This window comes from Thermobia domestica, chromosome 11 (genome assembly GCF_964235325.1).
Source record: "Thermobia domestica chromosome 11, izTheDome1.hap1.1, whole genome shotgun sequence".
Lineage (NCBI taxonomy): Eukaryota > Metazoa > Arthropoda > Insecta > Zygentoma > Lepismatidae > Thermobia > Thermobia domestica.
This window is the reverse complement of record NC_137464.1, coordinates 80,745,967-80,770,248: the sequence shown is the minus strand read 5'-3', so window position 1 is coordinate 80,770,248 and position 24,282 is coordinate 80,745,967. Positions and strand designations below refer to the sequence as shown.

At 34.1% G+C, this 24,282-nt stretch overlaps 1 protein-coding gene across 4 annotated transcripts in view; it reads right to left on the bottom strand.

Annotated features, from left to right (window-relative positions):
- Window positions 1-652: 652 nt before the first annotated feature.
- Window positions 653-24,282, bottom strand: part of LOC145664222 (uncharacterized) — a 74,398-nt gene continuing 50,768 nt past the window's right edge. For all 4 annotated transcript variants that reach the window (XM_081730679.1, XM_081730681.1, XM_081730680.1 and 1 more), the window contains 3 exons: window positions 10,240-10,636; window positions 6,503-6,543; window positions 653-1,714 (listed from right to left, as the gene is read on the bottom strand). In XM_081730679.1, coding sequence (XP_081586805.1) covers window positions 977-1,714; window positions 6,503-6,543; window positions 10,240-10,636 — 1,176 coding nt within the window. In that variant the 3' untranslated portion in view covers window positions 653-976. The remainder of the gene's footprint in view (window positions 1,715-6,502; window positions 6,544-10,239; window positions 10,637-24,282) is intronic.

The window sequence follows — 24,282 nt, the reverse complement described above, 5'->3', positions numbered from 1 at the left end:
CAGGTACAAACCAGGTGTTCACTTCTTGTTTACCTGTGTTTTTCCGTTTCCAGGGACTGAACACGCAATGTTTTTAAAAAACATGAGCGCACATGATTAGGCGTAAAACAGTGTTCCAATTTCAAGGGTTTTCCAGGCGCATGTTGTACATGCGCATGTATGGTACGTGTTTTTTTTCTGCTTTTTAACTAAAGAAAAATCTTTTAAGTGTATCTTAAAGAGTTGATGTGAGTGCAAGCTTGTTTTTAAAAGTCACTGTTACATCACAAAAAATAAATATAAAGCGGAAGATCAGAGATATAAAACAAGGAGTAATTTTTTAAAAATCTAGCCGAGCTAAACTTACAGATTATTGGCGCAGATATAAAAATAAATCGGTTCCTCATCCTTCAATATAGTAACCAAAGACATAACTGGGGACCACACATCATAGGATACTGAAGTACAGCAGCAACTCTTCACATGTTTTGTGGTGAAGTAAATTCAGGTTATGGTTGGTATCTAAAAATTGTAATAGTGGTTTTTCTACAGACAGGATTTTTACCGTTAATGTGAGTCCACGAATCAACGTAAAACTTCCTTAATAGACACCTATCGATGATGGCACGCACTCGTTGAAACGTATAGGAAGTTAATTATACGGGAGCTTAAGTGTGTTTCAGAGTAATATTTTATTAGAACGTTTTTTCTCAAAAATAGAATATAATGTATCGAAATCCTACCATGCACTCTGGACTTTATCAACTCAGATTACAATGGGACTTCCGGAATAAATTAACAACAAAACAATACAAAACATCACATTTATAGTTTCTATATTACACTAAACGCAACTTATACTGAATTCAGAGTTCATTTATGGATTAATATTTAACATTGTTGCCTTCAGCATTCTAGGTTCAATTTCTGGTGAAAGTTCCGATTCTATGTTGTCTCGATGCTGAAATAAACGTTCAACTTCAAATACGAAAACAAGTTATATTGAGTTCGATTCAGTTATATCTATCATGCTAAAATCACTATTGATTAGATTTGTTTCTTCTATTTTAACATTAGTATTAACAAATTCTACTGGAAAATCACATTTCGAAGAAAGTTCTCTCTCTAACATAACATAGTACATTTCGTCAGAAAATTCCACACTTTTCTTACTGATTGGATCCTCCATTTTCCCAGTTCTGAGATTCGCATGATAATCACTAGGTTCACTTGTAGTTGCCTCTTCGAGTACGCCACCACACGCATTAGTTGTGATATTACAACTTATTTCCGAATCTACCATTTGATCACTACATTTGCACATAATTGGTTCTTTTGCTTCTAATGCAGGACTTACATCCCTATTTGTATCACTGGTATTTTCACTTGTGGCAAAAGTGTTTACTTCTTCACCTACATCTGTCACATTAACATACTCATTTGGTTTCAGAGGAGAGTCTTCTTCTTCAAGGTACCTAGGAATACTAACGCTACAAAAATCACATGAGTAGTTTCTTTTCGTATGCTTTCGAAGGTGAAACATCATTACAGATTGGTAGTTAGTTCTAAACGAACACAAACGGCATTTGATTACCTCTTTAGGGATCTGATTTTGGGTTGAATTTTTGTGCACACTATTTCTTTTCGTATCTTCAGTTGTAGTTTCACTACTGTTCTGCGTGGTTTCAGACACCTTTCTAACATCACTATGTACATTCGTTTCCTCATGGTGGACCTAAAAAGAAATAAAATGTTTAATATTACAACTAATGTATCCAAAAACAGTACACAAACTTATTCATTAAAAGATTCCGCAAAAGTACCCAAAATTACTCAATTTAGGACGTTTCAGCAAAGTGTTATTGTCTTCCTCAGTGCATATCGTTTTAGAAAATTAACGTTGTCTGTGGAACTACATCCCTCTGATTATCTTCATCCGAATATCTTTACTTTCCTTACTTCCAGAAGTCCTCCATAAAATTTCTCTTGTACCTAAATACTCCTTTTAATGAGAACAAACTATGGGAAGCAAAACAAAAAAGGACTTAATTATTACAGCATATGTTCCATATATCCAATTTAAGAGAGAGTATTTAAGCGATCTCTTTTTACAGGATCAAACAATTCGCAGTGAAAAGTAGTAAATTAGTGTCAGAAGCTTGGTGACTGATTACGTAATACATTTCAAAGCACACAAGTTGAACTATTTTCTGGACAGCTTTTTCAGGCCAGCCATTCTGAGAGAGATTTTTCTTCATTCACACCAGGCAAGTGCAAAGATGGTACCTAACGCCCAGGCTACTTCCTTCCCCTCTCACCCGGATAGTGACGTCATCCCTCATTGCTCCCAAAAATAAGTATAAATAAATAAATAAAATTTTCTTCTCAATCTATGTGTGGTAACAATTGGAATGAGAGCACTGATTTTGAATATGCAAATCACGAAATAACAAGGTTCTCTACGTACAGTTCCAATTTTGCCACTTTACTTTACTAAATAAAGCATTTGGTAGAAGGAAAGTGAAACATAAAGATACTATGCTTTTTCAGTCTGTCTTGTTTCACCTAATTATTATTAAGGTGGATCACCTCCCGGAAGTCAATACATAGTTTAGCTCATTCCCTTAACTACTGCGCAATGAAACGTTATATATAAATATTGTACTATAAGATAATGTTATGTTCCAGCTACAACACAAGACATTGATTCATTTGATTGTATCTTTTTGATATCGAAAAAGGTAACAAATAAAAGAAAATATTTGATTCGTTTTACAACGAGTTGAGTTGATTTTGAGTTTAACGTCCCGTTCAGCTGCGAGGCTATATGAGACGTGGACCTACTGATTAACGTGGAATCCGAACCACATGAGCTCCCGCCGGGAATCGAACCCGGGTCTCCCACGCCAAAGGCGCGTATGCTAACCGCTTAGCCACGGAGGGCGTTTTACAATGAGCACACAAGATGGCATTTGCTGTTAGATCTTACTAGAAGTGCTCAATTTTTTGAAATGTTTATTTGAATGTGTAAAGTACTTTAACGATCTTATTACAAAATAGTATATTTATTGTTTGACACTTTTTCCTTTTATGTTTCACATTTTACTTAAATATTAATTTACATTTAAGAAAATAGATTTTGAGAAGAAACTTGCGCAGAACGCCATAATGCATTGTTGCCAAATTTGTACATTAATTCGTGGATTCTAGCCTTGGAGTTCGAGAAGCCGAACTTAGGTGTGAATTGCGGTACAGGTCTAAAACTAATTTCTCTAGTAAGTATCCAAGCAGAATTCCATGATTACTTCCTTTATTATCTGGCACTAGTATATACTCGACACTACCTGGCAACGCTGCACTATTCAAGCAGCGTTTAGCATAGGAACAAGAACACTTAGTGATCACCTTAATCATCTTCATAAGATACCGATTAGTGGTCATGAAGAGGAATATTTAGGTACAAGCGAAATAGTAGACTACTGGAAGTAAGAAAAGTAATGATATCCGGAAGAAGATAATTTACGAGATATAGTTCTCCAGACACGTTAGTTTTTTGAAAGGATACGTGCTGAGGTAGGCAGTAACCTTCTGCCGAAATGTTCACAATTATATAGTTTTGGATGCGTTTCAGGTAAGTACTTTCTAATGAGTATTGAATATGCATCCTATTAAATCAAGTAGTATACAAATGTCATTTGGTACATACAATTCGGGTAAGTTATTCACAGTATTTCATCAAATGCAACAATCTACTATATTTCAATTAAATACTTCGCAATCATCCATAAACTTTCGTTACGATTTAGGTAATTCCTATCTTCCTCCCCCTTCTCTCAAGAAGAGTTTAACGAACTTGAGATTGGCGACTAGCGTTTTACCTAAGAGTCCGCTCCACTCAAATTACTCGATATCATGTCACAAATATCGAAATGGAAACAATGTTGTTACTTTGCAGGGCTGATTAGAACAACCTCTAGCTGCTTGCCTGAGCAAATCGAATCACTAGCTTTCCGCGCACGAGCAAAATTCTGAATAAGCATGCTGTAGACAATTTACGTTTATACAAAATGATATCTCAATGTTTATATATATGGCATTTATTACACACTACTTCAAATAAATTACACATTCTTTTTTTTTTTAAGTTGCACAATGAACTGCTCATATTTTTATCGATTGTATAGAACGTGGTATTTAACAAATTTCCTCACTACGTTGACGGAAGCACTGTTTTTTCTTTCTCTCTGACTATCCTTTATAAAGCTAGGTATTTGTTTATACAATTTTATATATAGCCAGGTAGTTTATTATACAATTTTACACCTATATGCAGAAGATATGATTTTCCATATGCATATGTTCGGGTGATACACTCTAGATAAATTATATTTTCCACGCGTAGATTAGTTCTGAGTAGCCATCTCTTTTAATACGTATTATTATCCAAAGAATACCATGTACAATGAAAGAAAAATCATTGTATTCAGTGATGTAAATAGTTCTTACAGCTTGTACATTTCACTGAATTTGTAATTATCATTATAACATTGTTTTTTGTCCTTGAATATATTGTGAAGTTGGGGCGAGGATCCCAAGAAGCAATCTCGTATTTAATATGAGAATAGAATGTGGCATAGTACAGGGATATAATTAATTGTAGATTCAGTAGTGAGATTAGATTTCGTATCATGAAACTAGCATGGGCCTTTTTTTTTTTTTTTTTTTTTTTTTTTTTTTTTTGATAAGCCTGTCCAGGTTTTCTTACCATAAAAATATATTATTTAGATACATACCTAAACATTTTACTGCATTAGTATATTTACATATTTCATGATTCACTTCACAACTCTTCTTATCTTTCCCAGTTACAACTGATCATCAACAAAAATGAAAGTATTACTCTTTTCTATATTTAGGGATAATTAAGATACAGAAGAAAGAGTATAGGTCCTAAAGCTGACCCTTATCGCGATGTATTAATAAGCATCTTTTCTATTTATCAATATTTGTTCACTGGAGTTTATCTTGCTCAGAACTTTAGTTATGTGGAACATATGAAAAATTTACACGACTTATTTACATATAAACTAATTATTTGCGGAGCAAAACTATATATTTTCATTAAAATTCAACACGTGCTACAGTTTCGCCAACTAACTCTTTGGCTTCATCAGACACTTTGTGATACAGGATAACTGTACACTCGTATATATATACAACAGCTAAGATTTTCTACTTATGGAAAATATCATAGACTTATTTACGACTGCACAAATACGATTTGAACCATTCCAAAGTTGATTCCGTACTACTTCTAATTTGCTAATGAGTATATCATGATCTACACATTCAAAAGCTTTTGAAAGATCAGACTATATGCCTTTACGGTTGAATTTTAAGCAACTGCTGTAATGGATATCTAGATATGTTTTTACATATCAGTAAATGTGGATCTGTCTTTTGTAAAGCGATATTGTGATTTTGAGATTGTCTTGTTCATTAATGAAAACTCAGCAATCGTTTACATACTATTTTATCAGTAAGTTTTGAAAAAGTAGAATGAAATGAAATTAGTTTGGCAATTTTCTACTTCTCTACACTTTTTTGAAAAAGAGCGTGATGATTGGGGATTTCAATGCACCGGGAAAGATTCCTTAAGTACAAGACTCGTTTATTATAATTTTCTTGAAAAAAAGCTGTGTCCTACAGACATTTCATTTTTGGGTCAAAAGATCCAATATATTTCAATCAAAAAGTTTCTTCTACGCCTTATATCTGGAAAAATACATATAGTGTAGCCAAACCCAAACAATCACTTAACTTAGTATGATGTGCTTATTCCATAGAAAATATGAGAACTCGATTTAGGGGCCTTCAAAAATTTTGTAGCCTCTGATTAGCCCCCTGTAGCCCTCTTCAAAAACTAATTATTGGCCAAGATCGCAATCTTTTGATGCATTTTTTTTTGATAATTCCTAAAATTCTTGGCCAAGATCGCAATCTTTTGATCCATTTCTTTGGATCATTCCTAAAATTCTTGTTAATTTACTTATTGCGTCCACTATCTCCAGTGAGGAAGATTAGTGTAAGAAAAAACAAGTTGTTGATACATTAGATGGCTGTAATTTATATGGAGTAGGTATACTACATGTGGCTTTTTCTGTAATGATACAAAAGTGATGATTTAAGTTTTCTGAAACCAACTTCGGGGTAAGTTACCATCTTTCATACATAATTCTGTATTTGTGATTTTTCTACTTCGTAGTTTGTGTCCCATGATTCTCTGAATTTATTATTATTATATATATATATATATATTGCTTATTTATTACTGTAGTAGTTTCTTTCAGCCTTTATTAATGATTTTTAAAAATGTGAAGCTTTTAAATTATTGCCAAATTATGATTAAGGAATGATACATACTTTTTCACCCGAATACAGGTCTTTCGTACCACGAGCTGCCACTAAACTTTCACAAAGAGTAAAAATATTTTTAAAACTCTGGTGCAGAAAAACTACTTACTTGTTTCATCCTATCTTCCTTTTCATTTTGCTGAATGACACCTAATTAAAAGAAGAAATCCATTATTTATAATCAATATATATATGTTTCGGAATTTGAACTTTTAGGAATTTGACAGTATTACGTAGATGCATAGTATTAAAATCTGAACATAAAATATTTCAGTTTTATGAATCTACCATTAGCTTTTCTTTCTTTCTTTCTTTCTTTTTTCTTTTTTAAATAATAATAATTCATGGACTTACTGTAGGTTTGAAATAGTAAAGATCATCTGTACTTATGCAAATCGAACTTAACACGTTCACTTCCACTTTCAACTTCAATAAAGTATTTATTCTTACATTTGAACGTTTCAAGTGATAAAATGAAAGCAAAAAAATACAGAAAGAGAGAAATACATGTAAAAAGTATGAGAAAAATGGGTACCAAAATTTCTTACTAACAACTTCGGTAGCTGCTTTCTCTGTACATTCTCCGTATATGTACTCTGTACATGATATATATATATATATTTAATTGTCTCTGTTTTTATTTCCTCACACTATTTTTGATACTCGAAAATAATTATCAGAGTAAGAGCGAAGATTTCTGATTGAAATTAAAAACTGGAAAGGAAATATTTAGCTTAGAGTACATTATTTTAAAATCCTTCTTACGCAAATATTATGTTCTTCGTTCATTGCAGTTCTATCTCTGAAGTGTAGAAAGTACTAAATAATCCTTTAAAAAATATCTATATTTTTCACAAGAACAAACTAGACGTTGTCAGTATGTAAGTCGAAATGAACTTAGAACTTTAGAAAATGTTTGAATACCTCAGTATGTGTGCCTGCAAAATAATATATTATATTTAAAAGATCATAAATAAGAGATTAATGGCCCCCTATTTTCTATTACCCGTTATTTTTATTCCTAACTACACAATATTTTGATACATGTTGAAATTTGGATTTTTTCCCCCTAAAGGCTCGATGAAATTTCGAAAAAACTTATATCATTATCTAAAATTTCTCTGTATAACCAAATTTAAGCACATATTAAATTGTAACCATATTCGAAAATTAGTAAAGTACTAATATATAACTTCTACACAGTGTGTTGCAATACTAACATCTTTATATTTTATACTCTCGTATACTGCTTTATAACCATTTAGAATAATAAAATTCAAATATTGCTCTAACTTTTATTTATGCACACACACACAATGTACCGATCTTAATGAGATACATGACTACTTGTTATGACTTCGTTCGTAACAGTATGCGACATTATTATCTTCATTATACTGAAGTTTAAATATCATCATTGTCACCAATTTCTAGGCAATAGGACAATGGCTCCCAATCTTATTTTCCTGGCGTCCCCCTTTATAAACCTGATATACCTCACACACCTCCCTCCGTCCTTTCCGCTTGTTTGTCATACGTGCCTTTTGTCTGGCCCTATCCGCGATTGCAGATACAGCATTGAATTTTCAAATCTTGGATAATAATTTACACTGTTGTATCAAAGGATAGAAATAACTGACTCATCACCGCCCAGTCCATACTACTATAAGTAGAAAAATGAAACAGAACCCTTCTCTTGTCACAAAAGCAATGGACAAGGAAGGATTTTTTGAAATATGCATTCTAAGGGCAAGAGATGACTTTTTTTTTTTCAACAATATGTATCTCACAAATCCCTGAAGTTAGGACAATGAAATTCGGGATAAATACTCTACATATATATATATATATATATATATATATATATATATATATATAATGAAACACGTATTTTGGCGTCTCCGAAAATTCCGCTCATACGAGGAAAAGTGGGATAATTTTTATGATAATGAAATTTCCCTTTATTTATTCCGAATGTGAGGATTCGATATGGAGATGAGAAAATCGGTACACAAACTCTAAAATAATAATAATAAAGTGAATACGTATTTCTGTTTTCGAAAATTTCGCTCCTAGATGGGAAAGGAGGAAATTTCTATATTACAATTTCCATTATTTATTCAGAAAATACGAACGCAAGGATTCGCTTAAGCTGGATGTGTAATATTTGGTATTAAAAAAAAAAAAAAAAAAAAAAAAATAAACTAAAATGAAAAATGAAATGAAATATTTTAGTTTAACGTCTCACAATTATACCTTTTAGGCTGAGAGAGACGACGATTAAGGCAAATGAATTATAATGGAAGAATTGGTGGAATGGAAATGTGGGAGGAAACGATAGTATCTCGAGAAAACGCACGGACACGATGTTGTCCACCACAAACTTACTTGACCAGAAATCGAACGAGGACCCCATGCACCAAAGGTACGCGCTCTACTACTAAGCCATCGCGCCCCTCTCAAAATAAGAAAGAAAAAACTTATCTACAAATAAGGAACAATTATTTCAACGTTTTCGAAACTTCCCCTCTTAATGGGGGAAGAAGACAATTTCTATAATACAGAAATTAATTTTTCAGAACATGTCCGATGTGAAAATTCTCCTTAAGTTAGACACTGGAAATTTAGTATATAAACTCTTAACTAAAACTAACTGAGTTCGTGTTTCAGCGTCCGCGAAAATTCTGCTTCTAAAGGGGGAAAAGGCAACAATTTCTATATTATTATTTCCAACAATTTATTCAGAAAACGTTAATTGTAAGGATTCATTTAAGTTAACGGTAAAAAATTCGTGATATAAACTCGTAATTAAAAATAAGGGAAAACATATTTCAGCGTTTCGAAAATTCCGCTCCTTAGAGGCTAAAAGAAGTTCAAGGCTATACTAATGCATCTAGGAACGTGCAATTTGGACAGAAACGTAGGCGTAGCTATCGGGTGTGCTTGTGTACATCCTAATAAAATGGTTTGATTCTTTTGCTACTTGAATTGTCATGCATTTTCAAATGTCTATAATTCTTCAATTCAATGGAATACCATTTTACCTGATTTTCAGGCTCTTAAAACCAATAAAATGGGCACGAGAATACTGTAATAGGAGGGTAAGTAGGCTTTAATTATCTTTATGCACACCCATACGAACAGTTCTGGCTAGGCCTATAGTCATGAAACTACTTTATTACGAGACCAATGAATAAGAGAGGAACTTTTTAAAAATACGTAAATGAGGTTGGAATGCTTTTCCCAGAATAGAGTACCACATGAAACCTTGAACTTAAGGAGATAAAACTCAGTAGATAATCTCTTCATTAAAATTAAGGGAAAGTGTGTCCCAGCGTTTCCTAAATTCCGGTTGTAAGGGGAAGGGTGAGACAGGGGCAATTCCTGCATTTTTAGCGCTATATTGAAATCGACGATGTCTGTTTTTTATGATCGCACCACGGAAAGCACAGCTTACCCGAATTTTGGAACATAGTACCTACCTAAAACTGGGTGTATACCAAGTTCTTTTGATTAACGGCCGTATCGTAACGGGATAGGAGAGCTCAAAATTTATACGAAAAATATAGTACCTTATGAGAGTTTTTATAATTACATTTTCATTTAAACGCATATCTTAACGGGGAAGGAGGTTGAAATATTTTCCAGAAACCTATTCTGGTGCGAGGAAGGGGCATTTCGGCTACAGCTACAGTCTCCTCCTTTTCCTTCTTCTTCTTCCTTTTTAAAACAATTAAAAATTATTATTTGAGCTACAGAATCTACGTGTGCACGGAAACCTTTACATATATACGTGATTACATATGTATTTGTAATCATTCATAACCATATAAATAAAATTCATACCTTTATTATTATTATTCATAAAATTCCTATGCAAATTATCTACTTCTTTCGGAAAATCCACAAAACTTTCTTCTCCTTTGCTGTGAATCTTCTCTACACAATCTACCATACACTGACGTATAACTTTAAGCTCTAGTTCAATAAAGTCCACGTAGTTTAGGAACTGTCCACAGTGATCGCATACAATATCTTCGTCGAGCACAGAGAGTCCAGTGGCTTCTATCAATCTTCTTAGCATATCACACATCTTCGATTTTGTTGTAGCAGTCAAAGAGTTAAGATAGATGAATAACCCTTTCGAGACTTTCTTATTACATACAAAACAAGACAGGGCCGAGGCGCTGTCTTGCTTTACTTCAGCTGCAGGTGAAGACATATCCGAGTATTCTGTATTAGTCTGTAAAGAAAATTGAATACGATTATCATCGTTAACAGTCAACTATATCAACACAGGTAAGTAAAACTGTCAAATTATACATTTATATACAATCATCTCCATTTCTACCTTAAAATGTCTCAAGCACATAAATAAAAGACATGCCAAGAGCGACTGAACTAAAATTCTTGTATATACCAGATAGTTTTTAAAGTATATGTGTGATCATGATCAACACAACAAACCTTACAGTAATTAATTCTAGCTTCCTCTACTGCTAAGGTTCAATCGATATTTTAGCCCTCATAACTGCAAGCAAAAAGTTTATTAGATTATTTCTTTCGTCTTATTTGCATTAGTGACTTATGTGAAGTTAGAAAGATCGCTTCGTCACTACTTTTTATTTCAAGGTCAAATGTCTATGTGTTGGTGCAGAACATACGAACTTCCATTTATTAATATTATGGGAACCAGTAACTGCGTTGCGCATATTCTCAAGAAGGTTTGGTAAAGAGACAATCAATTATTGCCACTTGACTAGCTGATCAGTCATCATCTCTCTGCTTGTTGAGAGCTGAACCTTAGCACCTTATTTTGTGTTCGCTTTCATGAAGAGAGATACAATGCATACTCGACGATTCCTATTTTAAGTGTTGTAACTTTGTTAGTTAGTTAAAAACTCGCCATCTTACTATTCAAAATGATCCAAATTCTGTAACTATTATTGTTAATTACGACGCTCGAGGCAGTTAAGGATTTTTGAGGATTACCTAAAATATTGCTCATACTAGAATAAAAGAGCACGCTTCGTAGGTTTTGTCATGCCTTCGTTGTTATGATAGCAAGTAATCACCGAAATGTCAGGAATTTTAATAATAGAGAGACTATTAAAGATATGGCAGCCTACTGATGTTAATTTGAATAGTTGTTTATACGAGCATTAAAATACTTCGTAGTGGAAGAACGTTAATTGTGAAAGTATGACTTCGTCTCTGTATAGTGTTTTTCTAGAGCCACCAGAAAAAAAATAAAATAAAATAAACGGTACGCGCATTTAATATATCTATCCAATTAGAGAAAGCTAGTAATATTTTGTAAAGAAGTGTAGTATATTATTTTTCTTGTATCATCAATATAATGTAATAATTTGTTGTAACATATGTTTTCGAGCTTGAAATATTATTAGTTAAGTAACTAATTCTCTTATTTATATTTTAAACACTTTTTAGCGATCGAATTAATATCATGCATTACAGTACGCACTTGCTGCTCGATGCAGTAATATGACTGCTCTTTTTATTTAATTCATGGGAAATGAATACAGATACAGTTATTTACAAGAGTCTGCACGTACTCAAACGCATCGCAATCAGACGTTATCCAACTTTCACTTCAATTTGAGAGTTTTTTTTCTTTCTTTCTTTTTAAGTTTAAAATAATATTTTTAGCGTTCTGTTGTGTTTTAAGTTGAAAATTATGACCGCCTGATTTTATTTATTTATTTATTTCGCAGAAGATCGCTCGACTTGTTGCTTCCAAAGTTCAGAATCAAAATAGGCCATTTCTCAGACTGTGATTCAATTCATAATTCTTTATTTACATACATGTTCTTAAACCTAAATACTCGAAAGATTAAAACTGTCCAGCTTATATATCGATGCTTGTAAGTCTAGCATTGGAGAGCATGTGTAAGTTCTTATTTAATCGAAGTTACCCTGAATGAGTTGTCCAAATACTTCCTCACCCCGTGATGGTGTATACGTTGTCATCATAGGCTCCTTTGAAAAGTGACCAACTTATAGATTTTTTTTTTTTTTTTAAGCAAAAATATTAAAGATGATAATACGTATTTCTTATGCAGTAAGCATTTACGTATTAGTTTATCTTTCAAGTGAAACAGTAACGTAGACCTCCTAACATCGATTCGTGCTAACATGGGAAGGCTTAGATTGCACTAACGATCGCGATCCTGTCAGGGTAGCCTGAATGATCTTTCTGTCTAGGCACTCCTCACTGAGTCTCGAAGTCATTGGCGGAGACTTCTAGTGAGCGAAACTTTTGTGTTCCATTATGTGTACCACCAATAAACAACTGATATGTAACGATTCAGGCAAACTGCAATTTTATGCAACGATTAACCGACGACTCGCAGTTCCGCAACATTGCCATGCTCACAGTAATTTAATCACTAAACAAGTGTTAGCTGGCGTCAAGCACCATGTCCTCTACTCTGTTAATTGCTTGAATCGGAAGACGTGTACGAAGTGTTTGTATAACAGAAGAGGTGCGTATATGTGAGAAATAAGTCATGGCAACAATTTTTTTTTCTCACGAAGGGAAGGGAATAACACTAAAAATCGATTATAGACGTCAGTAAGTAAGTGGCATTTACTACCAAGTGGTGCCACCAAATGGTGTATGTGAGCAGAGCTGTGGGTCTGAGCAGGCCCCGAACTTCAGTTGGTGAGCGACAGTGGTCAGGAATGGATCCGCGAAAATTGAAGAACGTTTGTATTTGCCGCGCCAGAAACTCATGGGAATACCACATAGAGATACTGGAAGCATTGGGTGTGAGTGTCCTATCCTATTGAACAGTGGAGAGCTTGATAGAAGCTTCAAACGGGATAGAGTGTTGACTACCGATTTGCCGCGCAGTGGGCGTTCTATGTCGTTGGCAAGGTTGAAGAGCGATGGTGGTGATGATAGGCGCTGCACACTTGCGAAATTAGAAGAGTAAATAAGAATTCCGGCGAAGACAGTGCGCCCCATTTTACGAGAGGACATGAACATGCGGAAAGTTTGTGCAAAGTGAGTGCCACATCAATTAAGTGAGGCATAGAAGTGGACTCGCTACGGAACATGTTGCATCAATCTGGAAGAATTGCAGGAAGAATAGGATGCCATACTGAATCCCATCATTGCCATGGATGAAATATGGGTATGTACACATGAACCAAAACTCAAGCAACAGTCCAGTGAATAGCGGCACCCAAGGTCATCACAAAAACACAAGGTCAATGTCATTCTGACGCATGACTGCAAAGATGTTCTTGTGCGCCATCCAGTGTGTGAGGGGAACACTGTGAATATCCCATTATTACAGGTATTTTTAGTATCAAAGTTAAGCAGTGCAGTACGTACCAAACGGCCAGAACTTTTGAACAATACCATTGTCCTACATGATAAAACGCAACAACTCACACAGCAGTGTCAAGTGTCTTTTACAGCGGTAGGGATGGGAAGTGTCTCCACAGACGCCATACTCACCCGATCTCATCCCCAAAATAAAGAAGCCATTGCGCGGGAAACATTTTGCTAACAAAACGAACATTTTAACAGTATCTGGCTCACGTTAACGAATAACATGCAGGATATGGTATTCAGCGCCTTCCCATCGCTGGCAACGAACCCTCAATGAACCTGGAGATTGTTTCGAAGATTGCTAAACGTCGTGGACAATCCGGGGCGACTCGTGTGTGAGTAGTTTTGTATAACTTTTATTCATGCCATAATAAACCAATGTTGTCCGGAATCCTGTATTCAGCCTTCCTTTGGTGGTAGATTCCATACACTTTCTAACGCTTTCGAGTTATTTCTCATTCCAAATAAAGAAAGACAAAAAACACTTACCACAATTTATTCCTCGTATATATATATATATGAACCTCGTCTGATGAAAATTAAAATTATAAATGGCATTTTTTTTAAACATTAACAATAAAAATGGTTTTGAACTGTGAAAGTTAATGTAAAATAATGAATAAAATTATGAATCGATTATTATGAATAGTTAAGGTTTTTACACAAAGCTGATAATTAATAAAAATAAAATGAAAATGTTATAAAATTACGAAACATTTTTATCAATGCTATAGATCAGCGTTTCCCAACCTTTTTCAACTTGCGGCACACTACGGGTGTAACTTGAATTCTCGCGGCACACACATAAATATTATTATTATTATTATTATTATCATTTGTAAATATAAAACACAATGGTAATTTTTTCTGTGATTACTGATCTCTTTCTCACAGAGAAGAAAGCTCGATCACTGTTTCTCTCCCATGGTAAATCAATATGCTTATTTTTCATTCTAATTTAAAAATAGAAAAGAATTGCAATAAAAATAGGACTCAGTTTTTTTTTTAAATGCACTTTCTTTTTCAAAATTGTATCTAATCTTTCACTAAGAAGGAATATCACTAAATAACGAACGAACAAGCAAATCTCTTGTACTTTAAAGACACAAATGTAGGTAATTTGTATGCATGTTTGCTTTGTCGAAAGGATTTAGCGGTATTTTAAAATTTCAAGTTACGAAATAGTCTGCAAATAATGAAGCAATAATGGTCATAATAGTGATAAATACTGTTTTAACATTAAAAATGTACAGAAAAGTAGCACAGTAGGAAACTTATAATTTATTAACATGGTTAATACACATTACAATTTTCAAATATTATATGAAGGTTATTGTTAAATAATATTAGTAATGTAACAATCTTTCAATAATATCTATTAAAGGTTACAATTGTTTAATAATACAACTTTTTAAAAAATAAATAAGACAAGTTGGTGCAAGCAAAATTAATGTGCAACTTGAGCTTGATGTTCTTTTATGATCTTTTTGAATTGCGGATGGATAGTCGATAAACATGCCCCTATATCTTCCGGTTGTTACACTTAATCGTGTTCATTGCAGAACATCTTGCTTCACTTAAGTAGGATGTAGAAAAGGGAATGAGAATTTTCACAGCCTTTGTAGAAATAGGGCTGCTGGAGAGAAATCCAAAATGTCTTGCTGTGAGTGCTAGAGCTTCGAACCTCGGTCAATCCTCACATCGACCAATTCACTTTCTTCCTGAACATTTAATTCTGGTGACTGTAGAAGAGAATTCGCAAAGGGGTCCCTCATCCAGTCAAATGAAGTCAACTGAAGTGTAGGAAAATACTTCTCAACATGGTACGCAACAAAGACAGTGTGTCTGAAATGACTGTTGAAGAGGTTTCTGTCAATTTTACAGCACTTTGTAAGTTCAAAATGTCACATTTGTTTTGTTTTCTAATTTTGTTCTACCAAAGTGAGAGTTTCTTCCTAAATGAACAAACTTTGAGTTGAGTTGAGTTAATTTTGTCACTTAAAGTTAGTATATTTTCGTTTTCCCCCCTGCATGCTTTTGTTTAGTGTATTCAATGTTTGGAATAAGTCGGCAAGAAACGGTACTTTATTGCAAGAAGAATCATTACTAAGGAAATCGGCATATTCATTTTCTTCTGACAGAAAGAATAGGAGAAGTTGTTCGTTGAGTGTATAAAATCTTTACAACATGCGACCACGAGACAACCACCTTACTTCTGTGTGAATAAGCAACTGACTGTATTCAGAATTCATTGCAGAATATAGACCTGAAAATAGTCTTGTTTCAAGAGGTCTTGGCTTTATGTAATTAACTATTTTTACCACTTGATTTAATACTTTTGCAAGTTCAGGAACAAGTGATTTTGAAACAAATGCTTCTCTACGGAAAAAAACAATATGTAAATATTATCTCCGGATTCTTTTGCTTTACTAATGCCAAAAATCCCTTTACGGAACCTGTCATAGAGGGAGCGCCATCTGTGCCAACACTCAAACAAGATTTCCATGACAAACCTGCTGCATCAAAATAATCACTTACTATATCAAATATAATTTATCCCTCAGTTGTTTGGGAGAGCGCTTTAAAAAATGAAAACGGTATAAATTTGAAAGTTCATTCCACCTCTCTGTAAGGACTTTCAATTGAAGCGTAACGTAGCAGCTAACCGTGAAAATGTGTATGGGGATCTGGCAAATAAAATTCTATTACGAAATACTATATTTTACACAGTAATGTATGTACAATAATATACAACAATTACAGTAATTTTCCATTGTAGAAGTTCATGGTAATATGAAATACAAATATACACTGTTCATGTGTCTTGCAATTTGGTTACTATAGAATTAATAATTTTGTTCCGATTTTCTCGCGGCACACCGGTTGGGAAACGCTGCTATAGATAGAAATAACCCTCCCTGCTGGGCTAGCGCGCACATCTATGGTGCATTGGGTTCCGGCTTCGATTCCTGATGGGAGAGAATTAAACGCATTGCGCATCTTCAATTGTGCATCTACGTCTCGGTGCTAAACTTCAACAACAACAGATATTGATATAATGCAGGCATGCAAATAACCACTCGCCCGGGCGGGTGGTTCGTCGTTGTGGGTGAGTATTTAATATCATACCGAAGGTAAGTAAATGCTTTCTATTGTGGGATGTGGGCTAGTAAAATGTTGTTGCTTATTTGCATCCCTGATATAATGTATTAAAAGATAGTAACAGTGATATGTGTAGGTAATGTCAGTTGGATATTAACGGGATTCTTATAAGCTTCAATAATGGTAATTTCACTGAAATAAAATTCGCGAGAGAAAGTCTCGTGACAATCCAGTGCAGTATAGTCATACCTTACATAGGTAATTAATAGAGCAACCCACATTATGCTTTATTTTTTTTTCCAAATTATGCTTTATTATTAATTTCAATCATTGTTTTACATTAATCGTGTATAATGTATAATATTTACTATACATTAAATATTCTAAATATATTGATCTATTTATTAATATTTTATGCAACCAGTTTCTTTCATATTTAATGAACTTCCTACTTAATGCACTGTAAAGAGATATGCTTTACTCGAGTAAGTTTTTTTTTTAAATCTTTTGTGTGCGCCTTAGAGGTGCACATATACAGAAAGGGAAAGTAAAAGATGCCACTGAAAAGTACAGAAAGCGCCGAAGTTCAAGAGGTACACATAACAATATAGTGTGGAGTTCTTATGTACTATTCATTGTTGGAGGAAAGTTTTCTTCTTCTTTTCCTTTTTTCTTTTCTCCATATCAAAGTCTTACACCGAAAAGATTACAGAAATAAAAATAAGCTTTTCATTGTTGCATTATTATGTTCTCAATGATTTTGCATTGTAAATATTAGTTTTAAAAAAATATTAATACAGTATGTTATACTTGCAGTTAAACAGAATTTTCCAATAATTGTGCTATATATTTTAAATTATGCTTTATTTTCTAAGATTATGCTTTATTATGCTTTTAAAATTAGTTTCTTCTGGACTCTTAAGCAACCACACCCATGTTAAAAGTACCAGCCATATGTATAAATTGCTATTATGCTTTTCATACTTTTGGGTTACCCTAGTAATTAATATTAATGAAAAAGAAATATATATGAATGAAACTATTAGACACAGACAATTAATGTGAGTTACTTTTAACTGTGGTTAGTCAGCATCCATTGAATAGATTTCTTCTAAAACGAACTTTTTGTCTTTCTAAAAAGTGCATTTTTAACTATAGCTCAAAATATAACTCGTCTTTTACCTATATAAAATCTTTACAACAAAGTAACTTTGGGGGGGGGGGGGGATTAATGAGGAAAACCAGAAAGTATATTTGTTTCGAAAAAAAATCCCGTTCTTAAAGAAAAATGCTTGAATAAGACTTATTTCTGTATTTGTAAATGTCTCAGTAGCTTAAGTACCCGCTTCTACTTAATTCAGCCAATTCTAAAAAGCAACTCTTAATTCAATATTTAATTAGAATGGTGTATGGGTACGTACTTACGAACATGTTTAAATTGTACCGAAAAATAATTAATTTAGTTTCTTAAATTTCTTTACATAAAATATCCTTACAATGAAGAACACATTAGACAATCAAAAAAGTTACAAGAGGATATGCCAGGATTGTTGCTTTATTTAAAACAACATACAATACAAAGCATGTTAATGCTGTACGTTAAATAAATTTAAAAAAAAAAAAAAAAATGGGAGATTAAAAAATCATTCTTTATTCAGGTCTCCCAGCAGGACATTGCAAAAATATAGGTTAGTTTGGTTTCTACAATAAAATATTGCGCTCTGAAGCACAGGAAAAAATATGTATTGTAAGAAAAGGCCACCCTTCACCCGCCAACCTTCTAAGACTTTTCCAGTATTCATTGCAGATTTTCTGGGGTACCAACAATTTTGACTACAATACACAAACACAAATTAGTAATACAACTAGAAGTATTATTTCTTTAAGGATACCACCTCTCCATACATTCTGAATTTTCACGTTACTTTTTCTTTTGTTTTTATGATTTTTGTGCAAACAATAGAATTTGAACAAGGCATTGAAAATGGTAAAAACACTAAAAAATGCAGCTTCAATATTGTTGGAATTTAGAACATATTCGCACTACCTCAAAACAAAAAGAAATAACTCTTATTTATAGGATTACCATGGTATTTAACACTTTTTACATGACGTTATTTATATATAATTTTGAATACACGCAAAAATATTAACTATTTGTCTACCTTCCTACTATCCTTCTAGTTCTTTTGTTTACAGATTAACTTTGCTTTCACATTATTTTTCATTACTTCGTATTTCTAATGAAAAAAAGAAGACTGATAACTTATTTCTCTGTAATGAACTATTTCAATCTAATTAAACATTGAATTATTTGATCAACGTATTTCCTTCTGAAATGAATAATGTAACTGGGTCAATCCATACAAAGTGATCGGGAAAAAAGAAAAATTGCCGCTCGACCTTCTCAAAAAAAATTAATTTTTTCATGAATGTTTATCCTATATCAGGGTAATTCAAAACCTCAATTAATTATTTTCTACAACATCCCATGGCGACACAGCGACTGCCGCCATTTTGCATTTTTTCGATTTTAGGCGTTTACGTTGTTTTGAGTATCTCACCATGTATTTGTCCTACCAAATTGAAACTTGCTGGACGTCTCCAACTCGTGCAGAGGTAAAACTTTGATCTCTTAACATTTTTGCCTAAAACCACTTGAAGGGCCTACACTAGCAACGTGTTTGGACATTGGAGACATGTTTGGGAAGAGGAAACAACTGACGTATAGGTCTGAATTTGTGTGTGCATGTGGCAGGTGGTCGTAAGTTAATACACAAAAATTTACAGACTTGTAGCTGCTCCCAAAGGCCTGAAATAAAATCGTAAAGTTGGGGAATTATGCCAATTTAGCATGTTTCACTGTCCATATCTCCAAATGGGCCTGGATAAAAAAAAAAATCTGAAATTTTGGGAATAGTTATTCCTTTAGTATACCATGACACATAACAAAGCGCGTTTTGTGTGTTACATTTCGCAGTCAGTATTTACAACGTGTAAGTGTACTGACTTGAGAACGTAGATCAAACGAAAGGACAACAGTCTCCTACATGAGTTAACAGTTAAAACAAGAATAAACATGATTGAATATCATTGATATAAGCAAGAGCAAGGAGTACTTACGGACTTTTTTTTTTTTTTTTTTTTTTTTGTGTCAAGGATGCATTTTGAGTTTCCTCGCATTCTGCTGATAGCGGCATTCTTCACCAGTGCTGATGTGGGTGTGATAAGACAGTGTTACAACTAGAGGAACGAAACGAGCTTCAGAGCCTTGACTGGATTAACCATTAATCCTACTTTATTTTACTTCACAACAACGAATTTTCAGTTGACTTTGTGAACAAAACACCTCCTAGAGTATGACGTCATTACTTAATACTTTGACCCCCTTCTGCTCAAAAACACAAAACGCGCTTTGTTGTGTGTTATGGTATACTAAAGGACTAACTATTCCCAAAATTTCAGATTTTGTTTTTTTATCCAGGCCCATCGGAGATATTGGGCAGTGAAACATGCTAAATTGGCATAATTCCCCAACTTTACGATTTTGTTTCAGGCCTTTGGGAGCAGCTACAGGTCTGTAAATTTTTGTGTATTAACTTATGACCCCAGGCTACATGCACACACAAATTCAGACCTCTACGTCAGTTGTTTTCTCTTCCCAAACATGTCTCCAATGTCCAAAAATGTTGCTACTATAGGCCCTGATTTCACCCCCTTTAAATGGTTTTAGGCAAAAATGTTAAGCGATCAAAGTTTTACCTCTGCACAAGTTGGAGACGTCCAGCAATTTTCAATTTGGTAGGCCAAATGCAAGCTGAGATATTCAAAACAACGTAAATGCCTAAAATCGAAAATACGCAAAATGGCGGCAGCCGCTGTGTCACCATGGGATGTTGCAGAAAATAATTAATTGTGGTTTTGAAGTAGCCTGATATAGGATAAACATTCATGAAAAATTAGATTTTTTGGAGATGGTCGAGCGGCACATGCTTGATCACTTATAATGGATTGACTCAACTGCATTTCATTCATCATAGCCCTGCAAATTATATATACACTTCTAACAACTGTTATACAACATAAATTTCAGGACACTTCCAGTTCGTAAATAATTTTCAGCATTTTCACCATTTTTCTGCTTTCCATAACTTTTCCAGGACGTTTCCACGACACTCTTTTATTTCCAGGTTTTTCAAGACGCGTGTGGGAACCCTGCATATGTACAGCAATATTGGAAGGCGTTGGAATATGTTGGTGAATACCAACACAGCTCCATGCCTAGCCAATAATGCTGAAGGAAAATGCTAACACAGCTTGCATTGTAAGAAACTAGAGCATGGCAAGGTTCCTCAGCTAAGCTTCATGGGGGAGAATAAGCACATAGGAAACAAAGAAAAAATAGTAGACGTGGAAGGATAGAAAAAAACAAATTAAAAAAATAATAGTGAGGATTAATGACAAGTCTCTTAGCAAAAATAAATGCTACGATACATTTAGTATATTGCTATAGTACTCGCGCCCAGTCGTGAAGCTTCGGCTCTAATAACACATCGGAAAACTTCGGTATAATTCGTGGAGTCGCTGCTTGGGGAAACGTCAAACAACTGAAATTCACCAACAATGTTGCCAAACATATGACATAGTAAATGAGTTATAATATATATATATATATATATATATATATATATATATATATATATATATATATATTATATATATATATATATTCCAGAGGGATAGCAAGTTGTTCTTCCTCTTCATCCTCTTGTCCATCTTCGTCTGTTTCTACGCAAACTTCGCTCTCCATATCACTGTCTTGTAAATTTATAATAATATTTTCCATTGTGCTATCAGCAAACACTTCAGGACGAAAATCTTCTTCTTGTAGTTTTTCCGCGTGACCAACACATGTCTCCCACTGATGTATAGATACACTGTCCAAAGCAATATTTACGAGATTTTCTACATCGTTTAGCCTAAACGTGTTGCTTTTGTCTGCAATCGATCTCTTCACTTGTGCCCATATCATCTCTATTGGATTGTAGTGACAATGATAGGGAGGCAGTCTGATTACAGTGTGCCCAAAACTTGAAGCAATTTCGTCGAATTCGTACATCTTAATGCAAGGTTTGGACATCTGTACAAGTTTCAAAAGCTCAACACGGGTTTGCTTCGGATCGTGTGAAATGTTGTTTTTTGATAGCCATTCAACTGTTATTTTTCTTTGTGTTCGTACTTGGCGATTTATTCAAGATCACTGAGTGGTAACTAGCGTTGTCCATCACAATTGCAGCATTTTTTACTTTCAAGTCACGTAACTTATTAAGAAAGTTTAAAAACCATTCCTTGAAAACAGCCGTGTTCATTTCATGGTGGTAGTCAGCAGAGCTCTGTTTTCTGCGGAAAACTAATTTGCGACCTGGCACAAATCCCCTTTTCCCGGAACCCACATGGCACACTATTGTTCTTTTTTCCTTTCCCACACGCACGTTCAAACCACCTCTTCCGTCTTCGGTTTGCCACACCTTTGAATGAGAGTGGTTTTTGTGTACAAATGTCTCATCAAGGTAAAATATCTCCCGCCCCTCTTGCCTTGCCTTGCAGGTTTTGCGTAAAAATGTTATACGCGAAACTGCAATATCGTTTCTTTTAAGAAGGTACCTTCGACCATCTATTGTGTTCCGGTAATGGAAACCCATTGACTTTAAAATGGAACGTAAGGATGTTGCTTTCCCCTTCAAGTTAATTCCACTCCTCATATCATGAAGAAGTTTATCCACCGTGTGATACTCAGTCTTCTCATAGTAGTGGAATATTCTCCTCCTGAGAACATTTTTATCAAAATCTTTCTAGATCAGTGATAACTGGTCTTCTGTTTATCCGTTTCCTTGGAGAAACGAAGGATGTTTCACCTGTTGAAGCTTGTGCTCCCTTTGCCTCTTCAATTATGCGTTGAACAGAGCTCCTGCTTACACCACAAGCTTTTGCAGTTTTCTCCTGCACTTTGTTTATATTGATAAGAGGAGCTCCTGCTTTGGCTTCTTTTTTAAAAAACTGGAGAACACTATAAATAATAGATATCCGTTGCTTGTGAATCACCTTCTTATTGTTTCTAATATCACTCATATTGCATATCCCAAGAACAGAACACGAACGCAAGGTGAAAGAGGGAATAAACAAATCCAATAACAAGTACGCGTATAAGAGTATACATGTATATCACATATACACAGACGCACACGAAAACACTTAAAAATTATCAATAATAACACTGCACAACAATAACAACTGTAACAATTATTCTAAAACGGTAACAACACGAATAGTAACAACGAACATATAACGCAACAAAACAATTAACAAAACGGAACTTGGCGCCAATCCGACAACACTATACTCTCGGGAGATGTTTTCCGTGTAGCGCGAGAGACGGCACTGACAAAATTTGATGGGTGGGTGTTGACGACCGGAACATACCCTCGCGTTCTATTGGGTGGTGAAATCGGCAGATCTAGGTCAAGCATCACGACTCGGCGCGACTACTATAATATGTAACAATTTAGCCCTTGGCCTGTATTTTTAATAATTCGATCACTGAAAAATATAGGAAATAAAGGACAAGATAAAAATATAGGACATATATACACAAATTTCCAAAATATAGGAAAAAATAGGAAAATAGGACCGCTGGAAGCCCTGTTTATTGATAAATATAAACCGTTTTTAAATCTCGATTTTGGCAACACTGAAAAAATCTGGTTACCTACCTTTCATGTATATTTTAGATCTAGCAATATTGAAGTAACAACAGATACCGCGCTTCCTTTAACTTAGCTCTTTCTTTCGCACTCTGTTCTGCTTGTGTTTTTAACACCCATCTCTCACGTTATATTTATTTAGTGGTATGTATTCCCTTTTCCATTATTTTTCTCTCGTCCATTTTTATTCTTGTAACCTTACCACTGAAGACGGAACTAGTTTGTTGTTCCGATACGTTTGGAGAATATTTAGTTTTCCCACGGCAGGATTTATTGGTAAAAAGCCAATTTTTTGTTAATTTGAATCATCCTCTCACGTGCCTACATAATTTTAATATAAAAGAAATAGTTTAAACACAGTTCTTCAATAACTTGTTTAATTATTTGCCCAAAGAAGATTGAATAAAGTTAAAACAAATAAAAATTTTTGACAGTAATTACAGTCAGATTGTGTGTTCTATCTTCATCATCCGCAGTACTTAGAATCCGATCGGAATATAATTTAATAATCACAAAGAACAGAACATGTAGAATTAAAAAGAGATAAATGATCTACAATATATATCATTAACAAGAATAACAGATAAAATCGATAATTGTACATCGGTAACGATGAACTGGTACGCGATTACACAATTAGTGAACTATTGTGAATACATTTTT